The 10,594-nt window shown below is 28.5% G+C and overlaps 1 protein-coding gene across 1 annotated transcript; it reads right to left on the bottom strand.

The window, feature by feature from the left end:
* Positions 1 to 1,343: 1,343 nt before the first annotated feature.
* On the bottom strand, positions 1,344 to 10,356 carry LOC129984860 (histidine-rich glycoprotein-like). Its single transcript, XM_056094820.1, has 3 exons — positions 10,181 to 10,356; positions 3,402 to 3,456; positions 1,344 to 1,724 (listed from the first exon to the last, which is right to left on the bottom strand). The coding sequence occupies exons 1-3, from the start codon at positions 10,354 to 10,356 to the stop codon at positions 1,344 to 1,346; spliced, it is 612 nt and encodes a 203-aa protein (XP_055950795.1).
* Positions 10,357 to 10,594: the final 238 nt, after the last annotated feature.

Raw genomic sequence — 10,594 nt, 5'->3', positions numbered from 1 at the left:
AAAAATATTATTTTCTCATTTTTTTAGTCTTAAGTTAAATTTATTTTGTAAAGGGAATCCCGAAACACCTCAGAAAAGAGTATGAGAAACTTCCTGCATGGTTTGGTTCTTGCAACCGGATAAGTGCAGAAATGGTGTGCGATCGACTACCACCTACGAATGACGGGACGGGCTTCCCACGGGAAGGGTTCCACCGTATCCGTGATGGTCCTTAGGGCTCTATCTTTGTTCCCGCTAATGCTATTGTGATGATCTGGCTATTCAGATTTTATCCGTGTGCCTCAAGGCTCAGTAGTCAACGTGTAATTATTTTCTAAAGTGAATCTTTATATTTATGAAATTCTTTTTAACAAAATAACTGTACACAACCCGAAATAATTTTTCTGTTTCAATTTTTTAATTTCTGTCGTCCACTTTTGTCCTACATTACACCAACAATATCTTAATTTCTACTAGAAAAACTTTAGAGAATTAACAATTTATAGGACATATGACAGTCACCGAATTAAAAATTATAGGTTTGTTCTATTCATTGAAAAAAAAATCGATTAAAAATATCGATTTCTTGGATAGAAAAAATTTACACTAAAAGAATAAATAGCTGTAAATGTTTTACTTTCAAAAGCTCTTGAAAGAAAGTGTTTATCGTTCCAGTTGAAAATATGTTTATTATCACATGCGAAAATAAAGTACATAATGTATAGAAGTTTTAAAAATGAAACCATGCGTTCATGAAAAAAAAATCTTATATTGAATATATAAAGCATATTCTTTTAATGTAATTATTTTAAATGAAAAGAAATCAACCAAAAAGTATATTGAAAGACTTTAAAAGAAGGCACCCCGTAGAATAGCATTTGAAAACGTAAGGAAATAAGAATTGTTTTCCTTCTAGAAAATGAAATTACCAAATTTTTTAATTCATAATAAATTATTTAAAGAAAAAATAATTAAAATAAACAATTCAGATACAACTGCGAGTTGAATTAGATAAAAAAGGAAGTACATTAATGTACCACTGTTCTTAGATTTTCTAGAAAAAATTCTATTTTTGCTCATATTATCATTATTGCTTTCCTATCTGCAGTATTTTTTTCTACCTGAGTTCTTTCTATTCGTTTGAAAATTAATGTATGCTAATATAAGCATTTAAAATTTTTAATACTTGAAACCGAACCAAATTAAGTAAGCTTTATTTCTCCTTCATTTCTAAATGTCCTTTTTTTAATGCCTAGATCTCAAACAATTGATAAATTCCTATCTTAACAAACTAGAGAAAATCCATATCATATAATCAATCCATATTCATAAATAAATCAATATTTAAAAACCTATAATTTAGCTTAATGGTGGTGTCCATGATGATGACCATGGTGATGATCGTGGTGATGCCCATGATGGTGACCGTGATGATGTCCATGATGGTCGTCATGATGATGGCCATGATGTCCGTGATGATCATGATGACCATGATAAGGATGAGAATGTAGATGAACATGTGCTGGATCTTGATTATCTGTTCCAGGTTCGTTTGTCTCCACCTTAGCTCTAAATCCGTGATGGTCAGCTACGTAATGAACGACCCTGTGGACACCTCTGTGGTCAGTAAATCCGTAACTTCCGTGCACATTGCCATGACCATCGCTATGTTCATGCCTGTGTTGAGCTCCATGGTGATCTTTTATGTCGTATCCGAATTTGTATGGTGTCGGATGATGATGATGCTGAAAAAAAAATTGAATAAGAATATGCTTTTAGAAGTAGCAGAAATAATAGATGTCTTACTAAATTACGGTGGGCCGCGGTGGCCTGGTGGTAAGGTCTCGGCTTTGGAACCGGAGGGTTTCAGGTTCGACACCCGATTCCACCGATTTTACCGTCGTATAAGGTCTGTTGCACTTTAAATCCGTCATGACCAAACGTCTTCCCGCTGGTGTGGTGTGGTGTGGAGAGGGGGGTGCCAGCTCAGGTGTCGTCCTCGTCATCTGACCGCGGTTCAAAATTACGAGGTCCGTCCCAAAATAGCCCTAGTGTTGCTTCAAAAGGGACGTTAATATAACCAAACCAAACCAAACTAAATTACGGTCCTTCGTTATTTAAATATTTCAGTGCTTGAATTATGGTTTATGTTACTATGAGTATGTATTATGGTTTCAGAAGTATGTGAACACATTTTTCGATTTCGTTTGAAATGCTGCACGAATTACAATTAAAATTCGATCATTTATTGGACGTATAAATTTCAGTAAAGATTCGGTTAACAGTGTAACTACCCATTTTTGGGGGGGAGGGGCGGGGTACTAAGCACAGTATTTATGGGCGTTAATGGAAAACCAGTATTGAAATTATAAGAAGTACAAAATATTATATTTTGCAAAAAATATTTAAGAATTCCATGTGTTTTAGGCTTGTATTGCATGCAAATTTTTAAATAAATTTGTATAATATTCACATAATTTACAGTAGTGTGCATATACTCAAAATATGTACGTTACCCGTGAGTACATGAGATTTTGGGAAAACAATTTCTGATTGCATATGTGCTAAACATAGCATGTTTTTCTTTTTTTATTGAACTGTAAGATTTTTATTTACTGTAAGATTATTGAAAAATTCTTACAGTAGCATATTTTTTTTAAGATTTAGAAAGATGGCAGAATTACACTCGGCTAAATTTGAATTATTTCCTAAGAAAAGTTACGCATTAATATTGGAATCTTTGAATAGTTACATTGAAATGTATCAAATTTTAAAAAATGTACTAGATACCTTGCTTACTTATAAATTTTTATGATTTAAATTGAAAAATGAGCATCATTTAAACAAGAAAATTTATTACTCTATTCACATTGCTTGAACCAGCAAAATTGTAACATTATGCACCATATTGACATGCATTAGATAAAAACTTTTACGTTTCTCTAATGGGACAGGTGCATTAATTTTTTTCTGTAATCATTAAGATTTGAAAGTAGTGCAGGTAAGTGAAATCCCTAAACATGGATGCCTGCACACTAGCATATGCTTATGAACAGAAACTTGATCATGGAAATTATTGCCTTCATAGTGGCAACAACTTGGAAAAAATTCGCTCTTCCCAAAAGTTAGAAAAAAATCACTCATTGTAATGTCTTATAAGCGTATTAGCGTATATTTAAAAAAAATATTTTTTACAATCAGTTAAAAAAATTGAGTTTTTTTAAATCAAATATCGTGCCGAAAAATCTGAATTTTTTTTTTAAAGTATCTTAACTTTTTTTTAATATTCCAGTCATTTTTGTGAAAATACATGCTGGGATTTTACTCGGAAAAGAAAGAAATTTCAAAATATTTGAAAAATTTGAACTCATTGAAGAAAATTTGCAAAATATTGTCAGCTTTCTGTGAAACGCAGGAAAAACCTTTTCTTCTTCATCAATTTCGGAAGACTTAGTGATTACAACTTCACAGCAAAATCTGCAAATCATATTAATTCATATGGTTGAAGTTCACATATAGCTCGCACTGTCTTTCTGAAGAAATTTGAGAACCTATACAGATTCGAAAGCTAAAATGATTCTTTTAATAATATTCAATTGATAGGAGCTTATAGAATCCTATAATCCTTGTATTATTTAATACAACAGAATTCTGATAACGTTTATGTAAGTCTATACAAATTTCAATGAAAATAATATTAAAAATTTAAATAAGCATTTTATTTTACGATTAATGATTAATCTTTCGTCATTATTTTTATCTAAGTATAATAATATTAGTTATTTTATTATTTTGATGTACTCTGCACAAATTTCGTATTCACCTGAAGTAATTTTTCTCAATTGATTAATGACGATTTATCACATTTCATGAAAGTGATATAAATTGTAAAAATTCAAAGTAAAGAATAAAAATATATCCATAGCTACCTCGTGATGATCATGGTGATCATGATGACCGTGATGATCTGCAGACGCAAAAACACATATAGAAACGAATATAAGTACCTAGGTGCACAAAGAAGAATATCAGTATTTTAAAACTATTCGCTGAAAAAAAAATTATATTCGTTTCCTATTTTGCAGAAATTACTCTTTTTTTATTTACTTTCTTAATTGTTGTATATATATATATATATATATATATATATATATAGTTATCAAAGATGCTTCTTTATTTAAAGCGTAGAATAAGATTTATGTATATCAGTTTTTGAGGTTCTGTCCCATATTATAAAAATATAAAGAAATTAAACAAATTAAACAATGCATTTTACAGAATTTCAATAACATTATTTACAATTTTTATAATTTATAAAGGATCAAGTAGTTTTCTTTAATTCGATGCTGCTGCACTTAATTTCATATACTTTTATTTATTAAACAGTTTAGAAAACAAGTATTGTGAATTGAAGAGTATTTCTATTAAATAGAAAATAGTTTTCTATTTCAAAAATTTCATTAATTTATAGTTTAATTGGATTAAAAAAATTGAAATCTGAATAGTTTCAATTTTTCTCTGTTTATTAATTAACTAATAAATAAATAAATTTAATTAGCGAATTAATTATGAATAATTAATTCGTAATTAAGAGTAAAAATGATTACAAACAATATATATATTTTATCAATAATATAAATATAATAAATAGCATTATTATCTATAAAAAATTGATATAAGATTTTCAAAAAGCAGTAAAAAGACTTTTAGAACAGAAGTGATTTGTTATTTTTTGTTTCCGAATATTATTTTGAAATATAAAACGAATTTTACTGAATATTTAATTCAGTTATAGATATGATAAATATTCAGTTATTGTTATAGACAGATCAGTTGTGGAAACAACTTACCTTTGCAATCATTTTTCAATGTAAAACTGAACAGAAGTAATCAGAGATAAATCCTATTGACTCAAGAAAGAAACCAAATGTGATTTTTGTCAATTTTTCGCTAGTTTATATATGAAAAATATTTCATTGGTATCGCTTGGTACGGTGTAAGATTTAAGTTTGTTGAAATAACAGTGGTATGTATCAAAAATATCAGAATATATACACGCCCATCAACTTTAAAACAAATAGGAAAGGTAGTCAACCGTTCGAAAACGTACGAAAAAAGAGACATGTCATGATTTTTTGTATGCTATTGTATTACTTTGTTTTAAAAAATGCAATGGTTTAAAACGGAAGGTAAGATTGAAAAATGCAAGCAAAAACTTTTTATGCTTAACCTACCGACGGAACATTTCATTATTGATTTGAATTCTTGAATGCCTTTTTTTCTATTCAACAAGCAGTAATGATCTGAAACGCGACAGTTTCTCAATTTTCTATCTGAAAGTATTGGTAGGAATAAGAAAAAAAAATAATTAATAAACAAAATACATATTTTATTAATTAAAGCTTCCGTACATATCTTTCAGAATTTTAAGTGATAAAAAATAATATGCTAGAGAGTTATTAATCAGTTTGGCGGAGATTTCTTACTTCGTCAAGCTCTATTTATTTCCTATGATATGTGAAAATAAGATCATTAATTTGCAAATAAAAACTCCAATTTCTTGTTTCTACCTTTCTTACTGACATTTTTTAGTAATATCTTCATTTTTTAAAGCGCTAGAAAACTTTAAATTTCATCTTTAACTATTTACTATTTATTTATCTAATATATTTTAAGATAATTATTTATGAATTGCACATAGAAATTTTCTTTATGTCTATCTAACGTAAAATAAGATGTGAAATTTTATGCTACTTTGCTTCCCAATTTTACTTCCCGTATAGCTGAAGTCATTAACTATTTACTATTTATTTATATATTATATTTCATGATAATTATTTATGAATTGCACATAGAAATTTTCTTTATGTTTATCTTACTTAAAATAAGATGTGAAATTTTATGCTACTTTGCTTCACATTTTTACTTCCCGTATAACTGAAGTCATTAACTATTTACTATTTATTTATATATTATATTTCATGATAATTATTTATGAATTGCACATAGAAATTTTCTTTATGTTTATCTTACTTAAAATAAGATGTGAAATTTTATGCTACTTTGCTTCCCATTTTTAGTTCCCGTATAGCTGAAGTCATTAACTATTTACTATTTATTTATATATTATATTTCATGATAATTATTTATGAATTGCACATAGAAATTTTCTTTATGTTTATCTTACTTAAAATAAGATGTGAAATTTTATGCTACTTTGCTTCCCAATTTTACTTCCCGTATAGCTGAAGTCATTAACTATTTACTATTTATTTATATATTATATTTCATGATAATTATTTATGAATTGCACATAGAAATTTTCTTTATGTTTATCTTACTTAAAATAAGATGTGAAATTTTATGCTACTTTGCTTCCCATTTTTACTTCCCGTATAGCTGAAGTCATTAACTATTTACTATTTATTTATATATTATATTTCATGATAATTATTTATGAATTGCACATAGAAATTTTCTTTATGTTTATCTTACTTAAAATAAGATGTGAAATTTTATGCTACTTTGCTTCACATTTTTACTTCCCGTATAACTGAAGTCATTAACTATTTACTATTTATTTATATATTATATTTCATGATAATTATTTATGAATTGCACATAGAAATTTTCTTTATGTTTATCTTACTTAAAATAAGATGTGAAATTTTATGCTACTTTGCTTCACATTTTTACTTCCCGTATAACTGAAGTCATTAACTATTTACTATTTATTTATATATTATATTTCATGATAATTATTTATGAATTGCACATAGAAATTTTCTTTATGTTTATCTTACTTAAAATAAGATGTGAAATTTTATGCTACTTTGCTTCCCAATTTTACTTCCCGTATAGCTGAAGTCATTAACTATTTACTATTTATTTATATATTATATTTCATGATAATTATTTATGAATTGCACATAGAAATTTTCTTTATGTTTATCTTACTTAAAATAAGATGTGAAATTTTATGCTACTTTGCTTCCCATTTTTACTTCCCGTATAGCTGAAGTCATTAACTATTTACTATTTATTTATATATTATATTTCATGATAATTATTTATGAATTGCACATAGAAATTTTCTTTATGTTTATCTTACTTAAAATAAGATGTGAAATTTTATGCTACTTTGCTTCCCAATTTTACTTCCCGTATAGCTGAAGTCATTAACTATTTACTATTTATTTATATATTATATTTCATGATAATTATTTATGAATTGCACATAGAAATTTTCTTTATGTTTATCTTACTTAAAATAAGATGTGAAATTTTATGCTACTTTGCTTCCCAATTTTACTTCCCGTATAGCTGAAGTCATTAACTATTTACTATTTATTTATATATTATATTTCATGATAATTATTTATGAATTGCACATAGAAATTTTCTTTATGTTTATCTTACTTAAAATAAGATGTGAAATTTTATGCTACTTTGCTTCACATTTTTACTTCCCGTATAGCTGAAGTCATTAACTATTTACTATATATTTATATATTATATTTCATGATAATTATTTATGAATTGCACGTAGAAATTTTCTTTATGTTTATCTTACTTAAAATAAGATGTGAAATTTTATGCTACTTTGCTTCCCAATTTTACTTCCCGTATAGCTGAAGTCATTAACTATTTACTATTTATTTATATATTATATTTCATGATAATTATTTATGAATTGCACATAGAAATTTTCTTTATGTTTATCTTACTTAAAATAAGATGTGAAATTTTATGCTACTTTGCTTCCCATTTTTACTTCCCGTATAGCTGAAGTCATTTGAGAGAATAACTGTAATGTTATACTTCTTAGAGTGGAAATTCGAGATTATTGTTTCTTTTGTTTTCTCCATTATTATGTCATTAGTAGTTCTGTAGATAGGGCTCAATTGCCTAAGGCTAAATTCTCAATTTTTTTTTAGACCCCCTGCTTCTAGAGTATAAAGACAAATATCCAATCTGTGTGTGGGCTATTTAAGTATTGAATCCAACATTGAGGATTCAATGTTCTCCTCTAATATGGAGACAAATTTTGAAGAGGAATACTTGGTTTCTAGTTCAAAATCATTCAAACCGGCAGTAATTGAATTACATATTATTTTAAAGTGGAGTATTAATATAATAAAAATCAAATTAAATAAATTGTAAGCAAAAATGATTGTGTTTCTGTGATATAATAGAATTTACTTTAGTTTATGATTGCCGGTTTCCGATATATTTCGAATTTGTTCATTTTCGTGAAATCTGGAAACTTCTTTTCTGTAGAAATAATTCTGGGAAATTATAAAATTCTAAATAGTATATATTAAATTATTTTATAATCATTTCCAAGCTTCACTCATATTCATGAATTAATGATAATTCAGAATCATTCGGAAATCAAACTCTAAAGTAAAATGTCACCTTTAGAATTATCACACACAACATGAAGAATAATCTGTAAATTACAGTATGAGACCAGATGACGCAAATAGTACGTCATAAAGACAAAAGATTTGTAGAGGGGTATGTAAGGAATGGTATCAAATAAGTAAAATTGTTCAAGAGCGTTCTGTAAAGTACTCAATGCCGTAATTGAATAGTTATGGCACAGATGATGCATGTGAATGATTGTTAAAGTGGTAGAATTATCACTCGTCTAGAATGTATGTGTACTCAGATGGAAGTATCCGAGGAAGTTGGAATCGCCCAAAGCGTGATCTCCAGGCTTTGCCAACGATTCCAAGTTGATAGAAATTCAGTAGACGTTACAGTACAGGTGGCACTCAAATGCCGAATGACTACAAGTATGTGGAGGTAACTGACAAAAGAAGCAAACAGAGTGCAGCATCTGACTTATTCAGCCATCTTGAGCAAAGCTTGTGACAGTTTCAAGACAAAACATGTACGGACATTGGGGCATATTGGTCCGTATATGCTTGCAGGCCAATTAGATTTGCCCCTAACGGCAACTCTCTGTAACTGCGGTTAGCCTAGAGTAGAGAAAATGCAGTATGGGCATCATCACAGTGGGTTTGTGGGATGTTTACCTACGAATCCATGTTTAGTTTGCAGTCTGATTGCTGCAAATTAAACATTGTGAAAACATGTTGGTAAACCTCGCCGATACCAACAAGAAAACATCATTCAACGTAACCATAACAGTGGTGCATGATTGTTTGTTTGGGGTGGAATTATACTAAACTGCAGAACAGGTCTACATGTTCATATCGGAAGTATGACAGTCCAAATTTATCGAGACAATACTCTGGAACAACATGTAAGTTTTTTAAAGGTACCATGGGCTCGTTATTTATGAATGCCAATATCAGTCCTCATTATGCAAACATTGTAAATGATTGCGTTCAATTTGTAGATATCACCTGTATAGAATGGACATAATTCTTACCTGATTTGAATCCGATAGAGAATATGTGGGACATGCTTGGATGACGAGTTGAAGCCCATCAACTCCTTCCTACATGTGTACCGGAACTTCAGAGAGCATTACATGCTGAATGGAGTAATCTTCCCTAAGATAAGCTGATAGTTTGATACTTTCGTACTGCACTGTACGAACTGTATTTTATTGTCTGGGAGACATGCAATTTATTAACCATCATATCAAACATGTAAAGATAAGTTTTTGTAAGGGAGATATTTTTTGTAATTTCTCCAAGGAGAAAAGATCATAATTTTTAGGAATGGTATCATGCAGTCACTTTTGTTTTGTTTATGAACCTTCATCTGCCGAACCTGGCATTATCCTCAACTTATGGACATTAGTATATTTCCCTTATTCTATTCTCAAAATTAATGCTTAACACGACTAGTAAAAGACAAAAACATACATTTAAAATTTTTCAGGGCGAATAATTTATTTACATGAAAAAAAAAAAGGTTAAACGTACCAAAATTTATTGAAATCTCAAAACTTTCTCTTCTTTCAAATAAAACCCTGTGTCTATTTATATGTTATTCGCAAAAATATTATTTATTTTTGGTAAAAAAGAGTCAATTATTTGTCTTCTAAACCGGTTTCATAACAATAGATTAGTAAACATTTTTTATTCGTATTTAATAAAAAATAATACTAGGGAAAAACAAGCAAATTATTTTTAAAAAATGAGAAACATTTACGGAATTTCTAATTAATTAAAATTTTTAGATGCTGGAAATTAATTGTATTTGTTACAACTCGCACTACTTTGATGACGAATGTGCCTCTTCAGAAGACAGAGTCATAATCAAAAATGGAACCAACACATCCGCATAATCATTAATGTTTTCAGCAGGAGAAGGAAGATTATGTATTTCATCTTTGATTTTGAGAACTGTCACCCAATCTGCTGTGGCTTCAGAGACACTGAATGATAGTGGCATTGGAACAACAACTCTTACTGTTAGTTCTCTTATTCTTCATATTCTTTATATTTGACCTTTCTTACTCTTCATATTTGAGATGCTCACTAAGGGTAATTTTTTATATTTAAGTCAAATATATTCAAAATGAAGATAGCTTCCATCTTGGTCAATTTGCATTAATGCAGCAATGAAACTTCCTAACAAAGTGTTTTCAGAATGCTTTAAAAGTATAATGATTAATGTATGATGAGAAATA

This window comes from Argiope bruennichi, chromosome 9 (genome assembly GCF_947563725.1).
Source record: "Argiope bruennichi chromosome 9, qqArgBrue1.1, whole genome shotgun sequence".
Lineage (NCBI taxonomy): Eukaryota > Metazoa > Arthropoda > Arachnida > Araneae > Araneidae > Argiope > Argiope bruennichi.
The sequence above is the reverse complement of the archived record's forward strand: the minus strand, read 5'-3'. Positions and strand labels throughout refer to the sequence as shown.

Excerpts from the sequence above, each read along its gene's own strand:
- LOC129984860 (XM_056094820.1), bottom strand. The coding sequence starts at position 10,356 with ATGCCACTATCATTCAGTGTCTCTGAAGCCACAGCAGATTGGGTGACA. Across the intron at positions 3,457-10,180 it reads GAGGCACATTCGTCATCAAA|ATTTTGCTGTGAAGTTGTAA; the intron begins GTAGTGCGAGTT and ends TATGATTTGCAG. Across the intron at positions 1,725-3,401 it reads AAATTGATGAAGAAGAAAAG|CATCATCATCATCCGACACC; the intron begins GTTTTTCCTGCG and ends TTTTTTTTTCAG.